This window comes from Callorhinchus milii, unplaced genomic scaffold (genome assembly GCF_018977255.1).
Source record: "Callorhinchus milii isolate IMCB2004 unplaced genomic scaffold, IMCB_Cmil_1.0 Scaffold9, whole genome shotgun sequence".
Lineage (NCBI taxonomy): Eukaryota > Metazoa > Chordata > Chondrichthyes > Chimaeriformes > Callorhinchidae > Callorhinchus > Callorhinchus milii.
This window is the reverse complement of record NW_024704750.1, coordinates 23,081,337-23,103,591: the sequence shown is the minus strand read 5'-3', so window position 1 is coordinate 23,103,591 and position 22,255 is coordinate 23,081,337. Positions and strand designations below refer to the sequence as shown.

Sequence of the window (22,255 nt, the reverse complement as noted above, 5' to 3'; positions counted from 1 at the left end):
GCTCGGGCGGTGGCAACAACAACAACAACTCGGGGGGGGGGCTTGTAGGGTTAACAACGCTGCCTGAGGCGGGGAGAGAAGCGTCCGGCACCGGGTGGTGGGAGATGCTGATTAACATCTGAGGTGACGGTTAAGCTGCACGCGAAAAAAAGAGAAGCCCGCCGGCCTCATCCGGTACTTATAACGGCTCCGTGCGGCGAAGCGGTTGGACGGCAACGGCGCGCGGGGGGGAGAGAGAGAGCGAGCGAGCGAGGAGAGCTTGGCGCAGGCGCAGTTCGGCAGCCTCGCCCCGGCGGTGGTTGGCGCACGCGCAGTGGGCGCGGCTCGTCAGATTGTTGAGGGACGCGGCGGCGGCGGCTGTGGTTACCAGGGGTGACGGCGGGGGGGCAGCCCAGCCCAGCGCGGGGCCGGGGCCGGGGCCGGGGCCCGGTGAATGGCCTGCACGCGGGAGGAGGCCGAGCAGCACAGGTGGGGACGAGAAAGCGCAGGAGTCGCACTGGCTGAGGCGCCTGTGTGCGCTGCTGGGAGCCCCCGCGGGGCCTCGCGCTCTCCTGCCGTGCCAACCCCCCCCCCCGGACCCAGCCCGGCTTCACAGGGCACCGGTGGTCTCCCCGGCAACTCTGGGTCCAGGGGCGGGGGGTGGGTGTCTGAGGAGAGGGTGACTTTCACTCCAAGGCGTGGGTTGCCTTAAAAATTCTCTGACAACCTCCCATCTGTGTCCAGAAATATGTAACTGTCTCCTTCCTCTCCCGTCAGTCTCTTTGCCCTCAGCGCAGAAACAGCCTTCCTCAGGGAGAGATGGCAGTTTATCCATCTGCAACCAGGGCTCCCTCTGCCTCCTTGTCCTGACCTCTCTGCTGCCTTTGATACTGTCGACCGCTCTGTCCTCCCCCACCTCCTCTCACCTCAACCTTCATGGTTCTAAACTTGAGTGGTTCAGATCCTCCTCTCACACTGTCTCCACTTTGTCTGCTCAAACGGGTTCTCCTCCAGCTTCCGTACCGTCTCGTGTGGCCTTCCTCAGAGCTCTGTCCTCGGTCCCCTCCTCGCCAACATGTTATATGCTCCCTCTTGGTGACATTATCCGCGGACATGGGGTCAACTTCCACATGTATGCAGATGACACCCAACTCTACCTCTCTGCCTCCACCCTCGACTCCAGGACCACTGCAGTCCTGACACAATGTCTGTCAGACATCAAGTCCTGGATGAGAGTTAACTTTCTACAGTTGAACTTCAACAAGATCGAGGCTCTCCTGATTGGCTCCCGTCAGTGTCTCCACACCATAGGCGCTGACAGCATCACCATCCAAGGATGCACACTCCACCTCACCGGAACCGTGGCATCTTGTTTGGTTCCTCAACTGTCCTTTCTATCCCACATCTGTACCATGACCCAAGTTTCCTTCGCCCACCTCCACAACACTGCCTAACTCTCAGGCCGCCCAAACTCTCATCCACACGTTCATCACATCTAGACTCAACTACGCCAACTCCCTGCTTCTCCGCCTTCCCAACTTTTCCCTCCACAAGCTGCAGATCATCCAAAACTATGCAACTAATCTCTCCCACACCAGGCTCCATGACCCTATGAAGCCCACTCTTGCCTGGCTCCACCGGCTCCCCATCCTCCGGAGGATAGAGTTCAAAATCCTCATCTTCACATTCAAGGCCCTCTATGGCCTTGCCCCTTCTTACCTCTGACCTGGTAACCCCATATCAACCTGCTCACTCCCTCTGCTCAGCAGGTTCTAGTCAGCTCCACATCGCTCGCCTGGCCCGCACCACCATTGGCGGTCGGGCCTTCAGCCTCTCTGCCTCCCTTTGGAACTCATCCCACATTCCCTTTGCCTCGCACTCTCCCTTGCCTCCTTCAAGGGACATCTCAAGATCCTCTTCTTTGACTGTGCCTTCGGCCACCTTCCTACCCTCCCTGATCCCAACTCCCCTGCTCAGGTCCAAATCCCTAACCGTCCAACACCTCGGGATGTCGCCTGATGTGAAAGGCGCTATACAAATATAATTTTGTATTGTATTGTACATATGTACATCAAACACGATATTTGTTATTTACAGTAACTTTCACGTCAGGAGGATGTCCCAAAGGGCTTTGAAGGATATATACGGATGTAATGACTGTGTTTGTGCGCGTACGCAGCAGCCAATTTTGAACACAGCAATGTCCCAGAAACAGCCATGAAGTGAATGACCAATTTTATTTGGGTAATTGTTGGCAAGGGGACCGGGAGAAGCTTCCTTCTCTTTTTGAACAGTACTGTGGATTCAACTGTTGCCTGTCCATATAATGAACTCTGTTGTGTTAAGAGACTTCTGGGTGTAGCCTCTGATGGCCTGCCTTTGTGTTTTAAACAGACTGCTGCCATCAATAAGGAGCATGCCTAAGAAATGGTGAAATATGAAAAGGCCATTCAGCCCATTAAGCCTGTGCCCTACATAGATAGTGTGCAGTCTGTGCCATCAGGAAGCACAGCATTATAGTGGAAATGTTTGTGAAGCTGATGTGAAAGAATGCAAGTTCTAATTTTCTTGGGTTTGGTTACGTGAAATTTCTCAGCCTTGCTTGCTCCACCCCAAGAAGCAACCAGGATATTATCCATTTCCACTATAATGTTATCCTTTTCTCACTTAATTGTCCCCTGGACCTAGGGGGGTGTCGGAAACCCTGCACTTCAAAGTGATTTAATCACTTCTGCTTTTATACTTAGAAATGTATTTATTGTTTGGGACAGAAGCAGAAAATGCTATTGCGGACTAGTATTTTTCATTCAAATTTTCAAGACTGATGTGGATAGATATTTGTTAGGTCAGGGTGTCAAGGGATATGGGGCAAAGATGGGTAATTAGAGTTGAGGTACAGATCAGCCACGGTCTTTTAGAATGGTGGAACAGGTTTGAGCAGCTGATTGGCCTACTCCTGTTCCTATGTTACTATTAACTTTGCTTTGCTTCAATGCTCCTTTAAAATTAACCATCAAGCGTAAAAATTACTAAGGTGATAATTTTTAATCCGTTTGTTATGAAATGATGATGTGCATCAGCCAAAATCAAAGCTGTATATAAGGCAGGCGATGACCTGGTAAGTGATGATCGATGCTCCCAGGGCAATCTGTTGGTCTCACTTGTGGGCCTTGAACCCACAATCTTCTGACTGAGCTTTAGTGCTTCCAACTGAGTGAGACTCCTCTCACTGTCGCACAGTTCCTGTGTGAGAACCTCAGGGCTCTGTCCCCATCTATGTGCTCCTCCATTGTGACATCATCTGCAAACGTGGGGTGAGTTTCCATATAAACAGGTGATGCCCAAATCTACTCTACTTCTCCCCTTAATTCTGAGTCCATTGATGTTCTCGGCCATTATGTTCCTCCCCTCTGGTACTGCCTCCCTAACCCCTCCGTCTTGGTCAGACTCTGACGTGAGGAGCCCCGATAACCCCCTGCCTCACCCCTCAGGCTGCCAAAATCCTCACCCACGTATTTGTCACATCAAGGTTCGATTATGGAAATTTCCTCCTCATCGGCCTTCCCAAAGCTTTCCTTCACACGCTGCAGATCATCCAAAACTCTGCAGCTCGTGTACTCTCGCGCACCAGGCTATGTGACCCCATCACTCCTACCCTCGCCCGACTCCACCGGCTCCCCATCCCTCAGAAGATTGAATTCAAGATCCTTGTCCTCACTTTCAAGGCCATCCATGGCCTTGACCCCTCCTACCTCTGACCTGCTGACTCCCTACCAACCTGCCCGCTCCCTCCATTCAGCGGCTCCGGCTGCTCCATGTCTCCCGCCCGACCTGCCCTACCATCGGTGGCCGGGCTTTCAGCCTCTCTGCCCCCACACTCTGGAACTCCGTTCCACGGTCCCTTTGCTTCGATTCCTCCCTTACCTCCTTCAACGCCGGTCTCAAGACCTTCCTCTTCGATCGTGCCTTCAGTCGCCCTCCCACCTCTCTGCCTTCTCTCACCCCTACCCCACCCCTCCCCCTGTCCCCTAACTGTCCAGCACCTTGGGATGTCCTCCCGACTTGAAAGGCTCTTTATAAATGTAATTTTGTTGTTGTTGTTGCTTTATGCTCCCATCTGCTCTATCGGCAGTTACGACCGTTTCCCCCCGTCGCCCCTCAATTGTCTGGGACTGCCTATGTAAAGTGCTAAGAGATGTTGCTCTATGTGAAGGATGTGATATAAATGCCAGGATGAGGTATGAATCGTTCTCAGGCATGAGCTTGTTACACGTGGAATGCTTTGCCACGTGGCAAGGGCCATAATGTATAACCTATAAAATATTTATAGTGGATGAGTATCTGCGCCTTGGGACGTCCTCCTGATGTGAAAGGCGTCATAGAAATGTAAGTTTGTTGTTGTTATTTTGTTGTTGTTGCTAACGGAGGTCAGACCCTGATGTGAGGAGCCCCGATAACCCCCCATGTTTGTTCCCATGAGCGGGTAGTGATGAACGTAGGGTACAGATCCCTTTCCGTCTCACTTCATCTGACTTGAATAGTGTTTCGTCACTAATTTCACAAGCACTTAATACTCTATAATCTGGAGTTATATGATCAGTGGTAGCAATAACTGGACAGACAGTGGCAGTGGCTTAATTGTTAATTCTGTCACACAGAGACACTTAACTGTAGTGCGTACTTTGGAATCGACTTCAGATGATCTTTAACGGCAGTGGATCTCATCAAGCAGGTTTCAGTCTGTAAAAACACTCACTTATTGATCTCCTCTCTTCATTTTCACCTGATGGAGTGACGGCAACAATAACAAAATTACATTTGTATAGCACCTTCCACGTCAGGAGCACGTCCCAAAGGCTGCAATCACAGTCTAATAATACTCCTTACATTTAATAAAGCACCTATAAAATCAAACCCTCTACCTGCTTTGCAGTGAATGGCTGTTGAGTGTAGTTGCACCCCAAACAGTCATGAGGTGAAGACCCAGTGTACCTGAGCAGTGACGTGTGAAGCGATGATGTGCTGAGCATGTGAATAATGTTTCATGTTTGGCCACTCACAGGGTTGCTGATCAGCATGTTGTTTTTCAGTGAGGACGCCTGATGTGTAACCACTTGTGGGGCGGAATGTCACAGACGAGGGGACCCCACCACAGTTCAGGAGTGTCGTTTGGTCCTGGAGAAGGTGGTGTGGACGTGCCTGTGATGACTGAGTCACTGGAGAATGGAGCCAGCTCAACTGAAGATGAGGATCTGGAGTAAGTGTGGGTAATGGTAAGGGACTGATAGGACTTAAACACACCTGTGAGCTGGAGACTCTTTGAGTACTCAGGTTATGAAGGGGCAAAACGAGGTAAAGAGGCAAACGGAGGGAGAGGTGACGAAATAATTTCAGCATTGTGAGCGGAGTGTTCAAAGTAATGTCAGCATATGGAATTAATTGCCACACGTGACTATTAAAGCTGGATTAATAGCATTGTTCAAAATGGAACAGGATAACTATCGAGTAATAAGGTATTAAAGGCTCTGGGGAAAATTCTGACCAGTGGGATTAATACAATAGGTAACAGACACAATGGGCTGCGTGGCTTAGTTCAGTGCTGGGAATATCTCTGATGTGCTGCTGTTACAGGTATCATTAGGGTTAATGTAACACAGTGACCAGTGTGGGGTGTCCCTTGGTGGGTAGACTGTGTGACTGCAGGGTTGTGCTTGGCCTCTGGAAAAAGGAACACAGCTGGTGGGTTTGGAACCAGCCAATGTTCAGATTATCTTGGGAAAAGCCACAATAAGTTATATGTTTCAATGCTAAACAGTGAAGCGAGGATGTTTCTGGAGGTGGGGAAGATGGGGGGAGGGAGGAACCTCTGACGGGATATTTCCAGGTGGGTACGGGGACTACGACAACAGGGAAGCCTTTGATAAACTGTTGTTGTTTTTGTTGTTGTTGTAGGGAGCATCCGTGCATCCAGTGGACAGGGAGCAGCCACAAGATCCCTATCTTCATATTCCATGCAGAGGGCATTGTCACCAAGGACACAGCCTTGCTCCACGTTGGTAGTAGGTATCCTAGCGGTGGCCAGAGGTGTCGCCCTTTCCTTGTCTATAACAGCTTTACATGAAGCGTATGTAGCAGCAGTTGTGTTTGGCCTCTTTGGGACGGGTTTGATGAGCAATGCTCTGGGGTGCCCACATTGCTGTGCTATCGCTAACCTGAGAGAGCACTAGAAGGGTACAGTTCAGTGTACTCCCAGCATGATGTGCTGGGTTTATGTCTGTTGTATATCCTTTGACATTGATACGATCCGCTGGGATGTGCCTCTTTATTGAGTGATTCAGTGTGTTTTCTTTAGATCGTTATCACCTGTCGTTTAAGATCGTTCGCACGGAGAGCAGGCTGGTTCGCAACATTCTCTCTGCTCATGGCTTCCAGGAGGTGGGTACCTTTTAGGTTTGTGTTAGGTTTAGTTGAGACTCACTGATGTTGATGTATGTTTCAGCGCTTTGGGACGTCCTTCCGACGTGAAAGGCGCTCTATAAGTGTAATTTTGTTGTTGTTTCTTCCCTTGTTTTAGTCTCTGAGCACCAGCCGACTAGCCTGTAAGGTCTGTGTTCTCCTTTGCTCAGCGTGCACTGAGGCTGCCTGACACTAGCTGCTTGAGGCTGTGCGCGGAGTAACAACAACTACTTGCACTTATATAGAGCCATCCATGAAGTAACCCGGAGGCAATTGCCTGGCCTCCATGAGCATTTGCCTGTTAGTGATAAGGAAGTGTGCACAGGGCTCACGGTACCATTCACTGGCATTCCGTAATAATAATAATCCTTACATTTGATATAGCGCCTTATTACGTCATTGAGACGCCTCAAATGGCTTAACAGAATATACTGTAAAGTGAATTGATTGTATATTTTGTGGGTGAAACGCAGCAGCCAATTGCGTCATGGATTGAGTGACCAAATTATCATTATTATTAATTTATTTTTTGAAGCGATTATTTACCCCCAGAGCATTGGGTTCCTACCTACTTCTCGGTAAGCAGAGGCATGTGGAGTAAGGAAACTTGCCCAACATTTTTCCCTGCCCGGGAATCGAATCCAGCTCCTCTCGCTTGCAAATGCTCTAACCATTAAGCTGCAGGACTCCATGGGTCAGCCCCGAACTTCAGGCACGCCCACAGGGAGCTAGACTCGATGAGAATGACCTTCTGATTTTGGTTGCTTTGTGAATCGCTTTCCTGTGTGTGAAATGAGAGGTCTTGTTCTAACTGCACAGAAACATTTATTAAAGAGAGCGGACCGACACCAGAGCAGCAGGGTCCAATCCTTTAATGCTACATTTTGTTTGCCTGTCTTTTTGTTTTCAGGTCAATCCCAACAGTAATGACTTCAACCTCATGTGGACAGGCACCCATCTCAAGCCCCAGCACTTGCGCACTCTCTTGGACTTTCAGAAAGTCAATCACTTCCCGAGGTGTGTGACTGTTGCTGCACCTGCCATGTGCGTTTTGTGCTTGTGACGAGATTGAATTCAGTCATTAGGCATCCCTGTAGGGGGTTGTTCTATTATTGCTGTTCCTGTATTATGGTTTGTTTCTGAGTGTAAAATGCTGGGGGAGTGTTCAGAATGTTGGGCGCAAGCTTGCTCTCGATACTCGTGTGTTGAAGGGTAATTGGGAGCGCAGAGCATCCATCTGGAGGTTTCCTGTTTAGGGGAAGGGGACAGGAAAGAGGGACTGTGCCCCGGAGCTGTTTCTCTCCTTGTGTCCTCAGCCTGGGAATGGGGTGGGGGAGCAGAGAGGATAGAGAATATGCTGTGCCTGTGTCCATGACAGTTGTTTGCTCTGTTGCAGATCCTATGAGCTGACCAGGAAGGATCGTCTGTATAAGAATATCCAGCGGATGCAACAACTGCACGGCTTTAAGAATTTCAGCATTGTTCCTCAGACCTTCGTCCTTCCCACTGAGTTCCAGGAGCTGTACAGTAAGAGCCTTTCTTGTCAGCTCGTTGCTCCCCCTTTCCTGGTTCCCTACATACACTTATCCAATTCCTTTTTAAATGTTAGTCAGTATCTCAAGTGACCGGGTTCTGCTGTCTCACTCTCACCATTCTGGAGTGAAACCAGTTTCAACTCTGTTGTTCTCTCTGCCCTCCCACTCTCTCTTTCGCTCTCTGTGTAACACACGGAAGCTAAATTTCTTCCACTTTTACTTGTGAAGATGCGAACATGAAGGATAAAGGGCCGTGGATTGTCAAGCCAGTGGCGTCATCCCGGGGCCGTGGCGTGTACCTGGTCAGCAACGTAAGTGCTGCAGCTCTGGGCGAGTCAGGACGTGTGCAAAATGTCAGAGTGTTATTGGGCATTATCCAAGAGCAAGCGCTGGAGCAGCAGCAAATGGCCATCTGGGACGTTTTTACTGTTGCAAACCACCCATTTGATACATGAGGTGGGGAGAGATGCGGGGGGAGACACAGGAGAGACATGGGGAGGTATAGAGGAGACACGGGTGGGGTAGGGAGAGAGAGGAGTAGGACAGCAGTGAGCTGTGTAACGGTGAGCTCTGCTGGGCCTCTGGTGAGATCCTATTGTGAGGCTGGGGGCTAGCAGCAGGAGCTTGTGGGGGGGTGGTATAATGCAGGTGAAGCTGGAGGAGGCTCGATGCTCAGTTGGAGGCAGACTGAGCCGCCTGCACTGCACACTCTGGTTACTGAACTTTCCCTCTCACAGCGAGTGAGTTACCACATACCTGGGAGGGAGAGAAAATATGCCTCCGACTTGTCTCTGAATATAACTAGGTGCGACCTTATTCCTTACTTCTTGTGAATGTTTCAGCCAGTCCAGATCATCACTGATGAGAGTATCCTGGTGTCGCGCTACATTCGATCCCCGCTGCTGATTGATGGTAAGAGCTCATTGAATGGTTTTACACACACGCTTTCCAGTGGGACCTGGTTACCAGTGCAGAGCAGTGAGGGAAGCCTCGTGCCCACCACTGGCTGACTGGGTCCTGACTGGCCAAAGCCATCAGGTTAACAAGAACATTGAGATGTGGAGAAGTAGAGCTGGAGGTGATGAAGATGCTGGCTGAGCTACCAATGCCCTGCCCTGCTGAATGCTGTGATGATGAACAACAGCTTACATTTATATAGCGCCCTGTGCCCCAGAGTGCTTAGAGAGAACCTTGGGGATCCCTCACTCCAGAAAACAGTACAAATGTTCAGCACAGAGCCAACATGTCTGTACTTGCTCTTAAAGTGCTTTCCAATTAGTTCAATTCTGTTTTCTGTTCTCCAGTCAGGTTTCCCCCCCCCACCTCCATCCCCCTACTGTCCCTAGTGTGGGTGTACTGTGACCTGCAGTGTACAGGAGCACTGGCCAGGAAGGCATAGAATGTGGGAACAGATGTAAGCGATGGCCATTTTAATAATGTAGGGTCTGACTTGTGTGAACCCAAACCACCGTGTTATAACCAGATGTGACTGGCCTGTGGGACCACACTTCACTCCTCTTATCTCAAACCAATCGGTAGCTATCTCCCGTTTGGATTAAAGATCCCATGGCTCTATTTGGTGGACTGGCTGACGGTCTCCAAGGTAAAATTGATCATTTGTTTGATGGCTGTTTGTGAGACATTGCTGTCACAAACCTTGTGAATGTGATGTGCTGTCCAGCAGCATTGTGTGGGTTTGGGTTTGGCTGAAAATGGAAATGGGTTGGTGTGAGTTGGGGGGTGCTGTACTCTAGGTGTGGGGGGAACATACTCTCTTTGTTTATTTTAGCTTATTTCCAGGCTTCAAGTTTGACATGAGGCTGTACGTGCTGGTGACGTCATACGAACCACTGGTAGTTTATTTGTATGAGGAAGGGCTCACAAGGTAAGCCTCCTTCTCCATGTGTGTCCCCATCCGTGTGTCGCCACTGCCTAGCTCTGGAGGGTGGCTGCACTCAAACACATCAGCACTCCTTACTTCCCTTGTTCTCTGGTGTAAAATACAACCAACAACAAATTACAGTGCCTTTCACGTCAGGAGGACATCCCAAGGGGCTGGACAGTCAGAGATCCGCACCTGAGCTGGTGTTTGGGGTAGAGGGTGGGGAGGATAGGGGCAGGAGGCAAATCGAAGGCACGGTAGAAGAGGAAGGTCTAGAGACTGGTCTTGAAGGAGGCAAAGGAGGGAGCGAGGCGGAGGGATTGTGGGATGGAGTTTCAGAGGGTGGAGGCAGAGAGGCTGAAGGCCCACCCGCCAATGGTGGGGCGGGCAGGACGGGGGACGTGAAGCAAGCCAGAGCCCGCTAAGGGGAGGGAGCGGACAAGTTGGTAGGGGATTAGGAAGTCACAGGTAGGGAGGAGCAAGGCTGTGCAAGGCTTTGAAGGTGAGGAGCAGAATCTTGAACTGTATCCTCTGAGTGATGGGGCCCAGTGGAGTCGGGCAAGGATGGGGGTGATAGGGTTGCGGAGCCTGGTGTGGGAGAAGACACGAGCTGCAGAGTTCTGGATGATCTGCAGCTTGTGGAGGGAAGGGTTAGGGAGGTCGACAAGCAAGGAGTTTATTCGAACTTGACATGCAACTTGGGAACTTAGCACTCATCCAAGACTTGATGTCTGATAGACATTCTGTGAGGACAGCAGTGGTCCTGGAGTCGAGGGTGGAGGCAGAGAGGGAGAGTTGTGTGTCATCTGCATACATGTGGAAGTTGACCCCATGTCGACAGATGATGTCACCAAGAGGGAGCATGTAAATGTTGAAAAGGAGAGGACCAAGGACAGAGCCCTGAGGAACGCCACTCGTGACGGTGAGGAGCTAGAGGGGAAGCCGTTAGTGGAGACGGTGGGAGAGGTAGGATTTTTTTGTCTGACATGTGGAAACCCACCACCAGGCTTAAGGGACTCCAAACCAAGCTGAGATTTCCATTCATCCCACCTACACATGGAAATCTCAGCGATAGATTGTTGGAATGGATTGCACACATTCTCCCTGGAGGGACACATCTTGCTTACCTAATTCCAGAAAGTATTAGGTGCATGTTGGCAAGAGCCAAGGCTTGGAGACCCCAAAGTGTGAGCTGGGGTGCTGTTAGTGTCTAACCAGCTCAACCCATGCAGCTTACGATTGATATTGCTGTCTGACAAGCTTTCCCACAGCTTATTGTATCATTCTATTGCCAGGCATGTCACCTCAGGGCCAGTTTAGCTCCAAGGAGACCCTGCTTACCACCCCCCACCTCCCCCACTCCGCAGGATAACTTTCATTAGGTGCAATCCTATTCTTGTACACAAGGTGGAGCCAAAGTCCAATGATTTGATCCGATGTTGTACAGAATGTTTTTGTTGCTGATTTGCTGGCAGTTCTGCAACTCTGTGTAACTCTGTGCTCTTACCCCAAAGGTTTGCCACCGTGAAGTACGACCATGGGATGAAGAACATCAGGAACCAGTTTATGCACCTGACCAATTACAGTATCAACAAGAAAAGCCTTGACTACGTCAGGTACCGTCAGTGCCTGGGTGGGCTGCTGCAGTGGGGTGGTTCTGTGTCCACGGGTCTGCGTGCAGATTGTGTGCCGGGCCCAAACCTATCGTACGCACCCGGTATGTTGGTATGTCGCCTGCAAGTCATTGGTTGATGAGGAGAGTTTGATGACATACTGCATCTATACTAGATTAAAAATGAATCAGCCTGACCAGTGCTCCTGCTGCAGATCATCAAGCGATGCCATAGAGGTACCTGGGCCCCCTACTGCCTTTGTCCAACATCCGTCTGTGTTTCCCCCCCCACCACCAATAATGCCCTATTGGGACCTGCTAACTCCCCCTCCCTGGTATGTTGGGCTCAGGACTTCAGCATGGTGCTTCCCTTGAGGCAACGGATGCCCCCTGTGTGCCTCTTGAGCTGGCACGGGTCGGGCTTGCGTGGTTGAGCTGTGCAAGAATTCTGCGCACTGAGTGTTTGCAGGAGAGAATAATCCTGTTTTACTGTTTGGCACATGTTGAAAGAAATAAAATCAGTAGCAGGTTTGGAACAAAGTTATTTTTATATCAGCCCATCCATGAGTGAGTGAAATCCGCTTCTAGTCCTTGCATCGTGCAGTACATTTGATTGATTGAGTTTCTCTCTCTTCCCTCCCCCGCCCCCACCCATTCACATTATCTACTCTGAATTCCTGTCAGTGTGGCTCATGACCCAGCTTTTATGTTTTCTTGGTGTCCAGGCCAGCACTCCTCTCTCATCCAAACCCCATGTTAATTGATCATTTATCTCATCACCATATGTGGGATGCTGATGACACAGATCTAACGCCATGTTAACCTACATAACAGTTACTTTGCACTTCAAAGTAACTCCTCCAGTAAAGTGGTTTGAGATCTTTCAAAGTGATTGGGACCATATCAAGTTGTTAACCCTGTTAAGCTTCACTCTAACCTGTGCTGTCCCTGACCTGGGAATAATAATTCTTACATTTGATAATAATCCTTGCATTTGATATAGCATTTTATCATGCCTTCGAGACGTCTCAAAGCGTTTCACAGGATATGCTGTAAAGTGAATTAACTATATTTTGTGGGCAAACTGTGGACGGACAATGTAGAGGGAGCTTTACTGTATCTCTAACCCTGACCTGGGAATTTGGACGGACAGTGGAGAGGGAGCTTTACTCTGTCTCTAACCCTGACCTGGGAGTGTGGACAGACAGGGTAGAGGGAGCGTTACTGTGTCTCTACCCCTGACCTGGGAGTGTGGACAGACAGGGTAGAGGGAGCTTTACTGTGACTAACCCATGCTGTCGCTGACCTGGGAGTGCTTGATGCTGATGGCAACAAGAACATTTTAAGTAGAATAAATAGAATCATAAAATTGCACGAAGCTGCCTCTTTATAAGGAGTTTTCAGCATGGAAGTCAAGTGTTTAATAAATTCAGTCCAACTCTCAGCAGAAGCTTGGAGCAGGTTGAAAGGGTTTAAACATTGGTTTGATTCTAATTATCTTGAAATACAACCTGTGGAGCTAACATGATGCACATTTATAGCTGAAGAGAAAGGGATTGCATTTCAAAGGGAACCCAAGCCTGTCAGTGGCAATTACAGTAAAAATTCTAAGTTAAATATATCTGCCTGTGTGTGTGGTTAGGTTACAAACATTCTAATTTTAATTGCTGGTGTCATTGTGTAAGTGGTGTGGGTGGGGGTGGGTTGGGATTGTCCTGCGGTGAACTTGACCTGCGAGTTGGTCTCAACAGAGTGGAGGAATGTGTGCTTGATGAGTAACAACCACAGATCCTAACCTCACTCACAGGCTCACTGAATAGGTTGAAATATCCAGCCATGGACCCAGTGAGGGGTGGTTCAGGCTGGCTGTGATTATGGCCATTTGCTAGAACAACCCCTGACCTTTCAGATGCTGCTATTGGCGCTGGGTCCCATTGCTTGCCTCTTGCGGAGGGTACTACAGCCTGAGCAGCTGGTGTAGAGGTTGGCACGGAATCTCTCTCCAGCCCAGCATCCTTGTGACTTTACTCTCTGTTCTGCAGTTGTGATGACCCAGAAGTGGAGGACTATGGTAACAAGTGGAGTATGAGCGCCATGCTACGATACCTGAAGCAGGAGGGGAGGGACACTATGGGTGAGCCGGGGTGTGGGTATGTGTCGGGTTGGAGGGGTGGTGAGTGGGTGAGCATGGGGCTGAGCCGGTGGTGCGGCGGTGGGGGCGGGTGTTGAAGGGTTGGTTACAGGCTATTGATTTGCCGCCTACTGTTTGCTCCGTAGCTCTGATGGCTCAGATTGAGGATCTGGTGATTAAGACGATCATTGCTGCCGAGCTTCCCATCGCCACAGCATGCAAGATGTTTGTTCCTCACAGAAGAAACTGCTTTGGTAAGCTTTGGGATTTAGCTTCCTCCCGTATGCTCTCCGAGACCCTCCCCCGTTTGAAGGGTGCTATATAAACACTTGTTATTGAGAATATTAGTAACATGCCCATAGAGTGTGTGGAGAGAGGAGATGAACTAGGTCTGTGAACAGTAGAAAGGATTTGGGAGTGAATGAAGGTGTAGCCCTACTGATACTCATGACTTAGCAAGTTGCATGACCAAGGCCTGTCAGCTCGGTTGCACAGCACAATAAGCCTGCGCTGCTCCTCTATCCCCCACTAATGATTTGTTGTGTAAAGTTCCCATTCACTCAACGCAGGGTTTCTCCACATCATTCACCTAATGTCATTGCCAGGACCAATAGAAAAATATGGAAATATTTGCCAAGAATTGCGGGGAGTTGGTTGATTCTATTGAGGTCAATTTTACTGACAGTCTACATTTTTTCACTTCATTGATAAAAACTAAACCTGAGGAAATAACACATCAACAACAAGATTCCATTTGTAAAAAAAGCGCCTTTCACGTCGGGAGGACATCCCAAGGCGCTGGACAGTCAGTGTTTCAGACCTCAGCTGGGGGTCGGGATTGGGGAGGGTGGAGGGCAGTGGAAAAAGAAGGGTGATCAAAAGCACGGTCGAAGGGGAAGGTCTTGAAGGAGGCCAAGGAAGGGGGCGAGCTGGAGGGTCTGCGGAGGGAGTTCCAGAAGGTGGGGCAAAGTTGTAGAGGGCCTGCCCGCCAATGGTGGGGCAGGTGAGGCGGGGAATGTGAAGCAGGCCAGAGCTCGCTGAGCGGAGGTAGATGGCAGGTTGTTAGGGAGTTAGCAGGTCACGGAGATAAGAAGGAGCGAGGCCATGGAAGGCTTTGAAGGTAAGCACCAGGTTCTTGAACTGTATCCTCTGTGTGATGGGAGTTGGGTGAGGATGGTGGTGATAAGGTCACAGAGAGGACATGGGCTGCATATTTCTGGATGATCTGCAGCTTGTGGAGGGAGGCATTGGGAAGGACAAGCAGAGAGTTTGCGTATTCAAGCTTGACTATGGTGAATGTGTGGATGAGGGTCTCGGCGGCCTGCGGTGAAAGACAGTGGCAGAGCCGGGCAATGTTGCGTAGGTAGGGAATGGCACGGATGTGGGAGATGAAGAACAATTGAGGGTCAAACAGGACGCTGAGGTTCTGTATTGGCTCTGTAAGGTGTTTGCATCCATGGAGGGACATGTTGTCAGCACCCGAGGCATGGAGGCGCTGACGAGCCAAGCAGGAGGGCCTCGGTCTTGTTGATTTTCAACTTGGGAATTTAGCTCTCATCCAGAACGTGATGTCAAGGGTGGAGGCAGAGAGGTAGAGAGGGTGTCATCCGCATACATGTGGAAGTAGACCCCATGTCTGCGGATGATGTCACCAAGAGGAAGCATTGAAGAGGAGGGGACCAAGGACAGAGCCTTGAGGAACACTGCATGAGACAGTGCGGGGGCTAGAGGAGAAACCTTTTATGGAGATGAAGTGGAGACATTGTGAGAGGTACGATCTGAACCATTCAAGGACAGAACCGTGAAGATTGGGGTGAAAGGAGAGGCGGTGGAGAAGGATAGAGTGGTCAACAGTATCGAAGGCAGTAGAGACGTCAAGGAGGATGAGGCAGAAGGAGCCCTGGTTGCAGAGGGACAGAATGTCATTTGTCACTTTGTCCAGACTGGAGTCTGTGCTGTGGACGGCACGGAAACCCGATTAGAAGGGTTCGAGAAGGGAGTGGCGGGAGTGGAAGGAGCGAAGCTGGGAAGCAACAACTCGTTCCACAACCTTGTTGAGGAAAGGGAGGTTGGAGATGGGGTGGTAGTTTGAGAGCAGGAATGAGTCCAGGGAGGGTGTTTTAAGGATAGGAGTGATGACGACTGTTTTTCAAGGGGTGGTAACAGTACCAGTGGACAGGGAGAGGTTTATGAAGTCTGTGAGTAAAAGGGAAGGAGGTGGAGCTGGGAGGTAAGGAGAGGAGTAGGGATGGGGTTGAGGGAGCAGGTGGTCGGTTTCATGCGTATTATAGTGGTGGTGAGAGAGGAGTGGGAGGTAGGTTCAGAGGTGTGAAGGGATGGGTAGGAGTGGGAGGGGGAGATGGGGAGGGGTAGGGGACAGAAGGGCAGAGGCAGCTGAGCGGATCCCCTCGACTTTGGTTTCGAGGAAGTCCAGCAACGCCTCGCAGTAGGCATTGGAGGTGAGGATGGGCAAGGTTTGTGAGGGACTCTGGTGGGTGATGGAGAAGAGGGGCTTGGAGTTGTTTTTTGCCTTCCTTGTAGTGGAACACAATTTAGCGGAGGAGAGAGCGGAGTGGTAAGATTTGATAAGGTCCGGCCAGATCTGCCGATGGACTGTTAAGTTGAATTTAACCCCATATGAGCTCAGTGGCATGCACCTGTCCTTAAAGGAGCGGAGGTGGCTGGTGGACCAGGGTGACTTTCGTGAATAGGAGATGGTTTGGGAAGTGAGGGAAGCAAGGGAATTGAGAGTAGTGGAGAGGGAGTTGTGTGGATAGTGACCGAGGAGGATAGATCATTGCGGGAGGAAGCCCAGAGGGGAAGGAGTTCAGATGACTCCAAGGCAAGGTGGGGGGGTGTGGAGATTGTTTTTTAGGGGCGGTAGGAAGCGGATATGGGTTGAGTGGGGGTGGGGAGAGGGATTAAGGAGTTAAGAGGAGTTAAGGGAGATGAAGTCCAAGATGGCTTTGTCGGTGATGATGAGGTCATATTAGATTGTTGCAAAAAAAATTAATTTATTCTTTGACAAAAACTGAGTGGCCCGGGGGGGGGACACCAGCGAAGGGCCGAGGGTCTTGAGATCCATCATTCAGTACTATTGTCCTAACTGCGTGGCTACAGGAGCTCACCACCTCCTACCTCTCATGATCCAGCACCACACAGAGACCCAGAGAGAGGGAGAGACAGACACACACACACACTCAAAGACACAGAGAGATACACACACTCAGAGACGGGGAGAGAAACACACACAGACACACACACACTCGGAGAGAGAGACACACGTTCACAGACACACACTCACAGACACGAAGAGAGACACACACAGACACGAGAGACACATACTCACAGATACAGAGCCACACATTCTCAGAGAGAGAGACACACACACTTATAGACACAAAGAGACATACACATATACAGGCAGAGGAGAGACACACGTACACATTCACACAGACACACTCATAAACACACACATAGAAGAAACACTCACAAACACATTCACAGACACACATACAGAGGAGAGAGACACACTTACATAGACACTCACACAGACACAGATAAAGAGACACACTAACAAATGCATAGAGGAGAGACACACTCACCTAGAGACACTCACAAATACATAAGAGAGGGAGACCCACAGACAATCACAACAGCGGGGCTTCTGAGTGCAGTGAGGCCCATTTTCCGCTTGTCAGAAACTTTTTTTTTAGTGGGTTTATAGTGGATTCCGCAGAAAAATTGCGGCTGCAATTTCAATTGGCCCAGATAATCACCTTCCCTGGCTTGCTGCTTGCCTCGCTCCCCTAAAGCTTTCAGTTTACTCCTCTTCAAACGTCTTGAACATATAAGCTCTGCTTCAGCTATGGTTTATAATGGAGAATTCCACTTGCCAACTACCTCTGCGTAGAGATCTCTAACCCTCCCCTGTTGTGATGGATGTAAATGTGTGCCCTCTCGTGACTGATGTGACTCTCAGTGGACAGACCCTATCACAACCCTTTTTTCATCTTCCAGCAGGTCGGCCCTCAACCTTCTGATTTCACATTTAAAGTGAGCTAAATTTAGTGGCTTCAGCAAATGTTATAAACTGTGGGTTCAGGGCCATTTCTTTGTGTGCACCCTTTAAGCGCTCCGAGACGCTACCTCATGTGAAGGGCGCTGTATAAATGCAAGTTGTTGTTGTGTGTTGAGTAGCTAGTCAGCACTACTCCAGCACCAAATCCCAATGGACTAAGGTGCTTTGTGCACTGTGTGCTTTGTGCGTCTGTCTCTGGGCTGCTCACTGATGTTAGTGGGGGTGATCAGCAGAGATTCTCTGTGTTCTGGTCTAGATCGTGTGTGCAGTCGCTGACACAGGATGCTGAGCTCCGAGAGACTCTGCGAGAGACTGGTATTGATGGGGCCCCTTTGCCGTCCTTCCGACAGCTATACATTCATTCACCGGGGAGGCTGTGGCTCAGCCGAGGCAATGCGATCACAGGCAGATCACTGAACTGTGGTTGAGTTATTCTTGGAAGAGAGGGTTGGGGATGGGAGAGAGATGCGTTCACCAGATGTTCCTAAGCACAATCCCTCTGTAATACGACAAATCCTTCCCCTTCTCTTCATACAATACAAACTGTCAACTATTTAAGAAAAGGGAAACAAATGGAGGGAATGAATGGCAGCCAGTGTGGTCACGGGCAGTTCAGAGGCAGCATTGCTGAGTGAGGCCTGGGATTACCGTACCTCGCATGGAGGCGAGCTGAGCCACTGATTAAAGACTTCAGTAACAGCTTCTGTCAGAAAGCATTTCTAAGATGACTGCGAAACGTGATGGTTCAGCTGTTTGGAAATGTTCCAAAGGCTTTGAGGCGAGTACCAGTGCGTGCTTTGTCCTCTACCTGCCCTCCCCCTGCTCAAATAAAGGTGCAGACCTGGGGCCAGCTTCTCTTGTTCAAAGCATTTTGTATGCTGCTGGCACATTCTTTGATGAAGGTTTTTTGTGCATATTCAACCAACTCCTCCACATTGCTGTAGAAGAAGTCCAGCTTGTGTCCCCTAGCCTCCTCACAGTTACCAGATATAAAAACTATTAAAAGAGCGAATGCTTTTGTTTAAGTCTCTAAAATGTGGTGGACAGGAGAGATCTTTCCTCTCCCTTTCCACCCCATTGCGATTTTCAGGTCACTGAAAATCTGTGGCTGTCTTCAGCAATATTGTCAATTAGCCGTGATATTGAGGAACTGAAAACTGAGAGGGAGGGGCTGGCCTGAGACAGGGGGGAGAGTGACCTGAGAGGTGGGTGCTGCCTGATAATGGAGGGAGAGTGGCCTGAGAGGGGGGGGGGGCCTGGCTTGGGATAGGTGGGGGGGGGGTGGGGGCTGGCCTGAGAGGGGGGCTGGGGCTGGCCTGAGAGGGGGGGGCTGGGGCTGACCTGAGAGGGGGATGCTGGCCTGAGAGGGGGGCGGGTTCTGGCCTGAGAGGGGAGCTGTAATCCACAGTTGAGCTGATGTGGTCATTCAAACACTGCTCTAAGTCTACTCAATGTCGTCTTCCCTCCATTCTTGGGCCACTGAATTCCCTGCAGTCCGGTTTGGTGTAATACTGATATACAGCAGGGGAGGCCTGGTTAATTCAGCAGCAATGCCAAGTGTCACTGTTGCATGTAGTCCCCTATAGACTCCGATCACTTTCTGCTTTACCCATACTGCCTGTTACAGCACACGCTGTATGTGCACTTACTGAAGTGAGGTGAGGTACAGCTCCCTTTTGTTCAGTTTGCTGGCTGTTGGTCTGTGCCCTGTTGCCCTATGTGTAAAGCTTGACAGCTGAGATTCCATCTGAGATATCTCTGTCACTCAGCTGCCTGCTTGCCTGCCCGTTCCTAAACCCCAGAAGCTAGACAGTCTACATTCACCAGCTGCTCCTATTTACACATGCACATGACCCTTCAGAGGATGTTTATGCATTTCACCATCTGTATATTAGACTTTAACATCAACCTTCTACCTTCCCCTAGTTTTAACCTCTAATTTCTTGCTTGTTAGTGGGTAGATGTTTAAAACCCAAGAACACTATTGGAAAAGAGAAGGGAGTTCCTCTTGATGTCCTGGCCAACTTTGGTCACTCACCTCATGACATTCTTTGGTTCTTACTGTCGGTATTGCCCAGTCTGCTGTCCGGGGTTTAAGTCATTGAATCCCTATTTTGTCAAAGCAAGTTATTGTTCTGCTTCATTTCCCACTTCTGTGTGTCAGTCTCTAAATCAGCTGTATGGAGGTTATCTTGCTCCTATTGACTATCTATTTCTCTCTTTTCTGCTACGTACACGAAGGTCAGCAGACAGCACAGCCCAGACTGACTAACTGTGCAGAGTGAATGTGGAGTTATCAAGCCAAAGAGGCTGTGGAGACAGATTGTCAGAAAATTTAACAAGGAATTGAATCTTTATTAGGGGAAGGTATAGATTCTAGGCAATGAGGATTCTATAATAATAATCTTTGCTGTAAATCAAATGCCTTTCACCTCAGGAGGACCCCTCTGAGCGCCTTCAGCATTCACTGGAAAATTTAGTGACTGTTCAGTTTTGTATTTTTATTTTACTCTGGGCCCATCCAGATAGACAGCCAATGGTGTGTTAAGCCTCTGAGATGCCAGTCCACATGATATAATTTGCATTATGTAAGTGCAAACTGTTATTGTTTTGCTCCAGTCTGATTCTGTGCCTCTGAACTCACTGTGGTGTGTCCTCGGTGTTATTGTGATAGTTGCTCTGTTGTTTGAAGCCTGCAGTACCTGTCATTACTTAAGACTGAGCTCTTTGCCCTGGTGTGGAGATGTTTTATTACATGCACACTGGTTATGGAGACGTAACATGTGCTTGCTAACTCTCTGATAAACCTCTCAATTCCACACTGTCATAGGCATTTCATTGGATCTTTTTGTTTGATGAAAGGTGCTGAGGTTGGAAGCAGACTGAGATCTGTAGATCTTCCCAGCTTCAGTTACAGGCTTAGGAACTGTCTTTCTCTGCATCGTGTCTGCCTGATTCAGTTCATAGCAGTCTCAGTTTCGGGGCAGAAGGTTGTGGATTTCATGCTGTCTGTGGGGTGTTCATGCTGACCCTCCAATATGGGCAGGGGGTGGGGAGGAGATTGTCAGAGGATCCATCCTTCAGATGTGACGTTGTGATAAAGGTAACCCCAGGCTTGTCTTCTCTACACGTTCCCTCCATCCACAGATCCTCCCTCTCGGCATTAAAAAATATCTAAACCCCAATGTCTGTGACTCTGTGTTTGGCCACTTCCACCCACTGTCAAGAGACATTTTCCCTAAATGAAAGGCACTGTGCAAGTGGAAATTGTTAAACCGAGGCCCGCCTACCAGATCGGGAGATGTTAATCATCCTGTGATCTGATTAAAGAAGATTCAGATGTTTCTCTCAATGTTGTGACTATTAGGCAGGCAAACAGAGGTGTGTGGAGTGAAGAAACTTACCCAACGTTTCACCCTGCCTGGGAATCGATCCAGGTCTCTCGCTTGCGATGCAAGCGCTCTTACCACTGAGCTACAAAACTCCACAGCAATTCCTGGTTTTACCTTTATCAACACAATATCAAATGCAAGGATTATATCATTCCAATAACTGGTTGACAATGTCTCAATGTAGAGCTGTGACCATGTGTCCCGACAGCCAGGGCTTGTGCCACACGTGCCCTAATGAGAGCTAGCAGGGCTTAAAGTGCTCCTTTGAATCAATTCATGAGATTTTTACGCCAGCTTTACATTCGCATTGGCAGCCCTTGTGGAGAGGTGGAGTGTGCTCAATAGTGGTGGTGGTGATGGGGGGTGGGAGAGAGTGCATATGTTTGCTTTAAGGAATCTGGGCTGGGATAAGAGGTTTATTGTTTCACCTCCTCCCAAGCTGGACGATGGGCTTGCCTGGGCCTCGCTGGCGCCAAACTCAAGTGAGGGACTGAGCTTTCCAAAAAGCTTTCAGCTGGCTGAGTTGGCAGCACAAGGCGGCTTGAGGGGAGCCTGTTTAAAGAGCCTGTGAAGTGGCGTATTGAGAGCTGTGTGGGGAGGCACATAGAGCTGCTTGCTGAACCTCCAGGAATGGGGCAAAGCAGTCGGTCACTGTGCTGAAACCCAGGGCATGGAGTTTGCTGGTGTCTCTGCTCTGCTCTTCTGTTCTGAAGAGACTGAACTCCCTGTGTTTGGAATGGGTTGCAACAAAAGGGAGATTGTCATGATGTGCCGCACCTTATGAATGAGCGAAGTTAGCAATAGCTTCAAAGTGGTGGGTCTGAACGCCACTTCCTTCTCTCCTCAGAGAAGGTATTAAAGAAATCACTGTTCAGTTACGAGGCTGAATGAGGTCAAGCTTTTAAAGACTTTATCTTGAGCTAACGCTGTGCAGAGACAGCTTATAGGTTACGCCCATGGCTCCCCCGGGTGGGTTGAAAATATCAGAAAGGAACTTCCTGACCTAAATAAATAAACTCATTAGAGCCTACACATTTATCTAAAAGTGTCTGACTTCAGGACAGCTTCATGCTTTACAACGTTTTACTTGCGTTTATGGTTGTTTGCCTGTGAAATGGAGAATTTGTTTGGAGCTTCTTCATTGTTGTTTCATTCTCAGCAATTTCAGTTCCAGTTAGTCCAGTAGT

The 22,255-nt window shown here is 49.4% G+C and overlaps 1 protein-coding gene across 3 annotated transcripts in view; it reads left to right on the top strand.

The window, feature by feature from the left end:
• Positions 1-16: 16 nt before the first annotated feature.
• ttll5 (tubulin tyrosine ligase-like family, member 5) overlaps positions 17-22,255 on the top strand; it is a 52,503-nt gene continuing 30,264 nt past the window's right edge. The window contains exons 1-12 of one of the 3 annotated variants that reach the window (XM_042337870.1): positions 17-123; positions 5,070-5,236; positions 5,932-6,038; positions 6,332-6,414; positions 7,346-7,452; positions 7,832-7,962; positions 8,199-8,281; positions 8,813-8,882; positions 9,771-9,855; positions 11,367-11,468; positions 13,507-13,598; positions 13,742-13,849. In XM_042337870.1, the coding sequence (XP_042193804.1) occupies positions 5,082-5,236; positions 5,932-6,038; positions 6,332-6,414; positions 7,346-7,452; positions 7,832-7,962; positions 8,199-8,281; positions 8,813-8,882; positions 9,771-9,855; positions 11,367-11,468; positions 13,507-13,598; positions 13,742-13,849 (1,123 nt within the window). In that variant the 5' untranslated portion in view covers positions 17-123; positions 5,070-5,081. Of the gene's footprint in view, positions 175-391; positions 469-5,069; positions 5,237-5,931; positions 6,039-6,331; positions 6,415-7,345; positions 7,453-7,831; positions 7,963-8,198; positions 8,282-8,812; positions 8,883-9,770; positions 9,856-11,366; positions 11,469-13,506; positions 13,599-13,741; positions 13,850-22,255 lie in introns of those variants that run through there. The other 2 variants (XM_042337869.1, XM_042337868.1) reach the window with 2 other exon arrangements.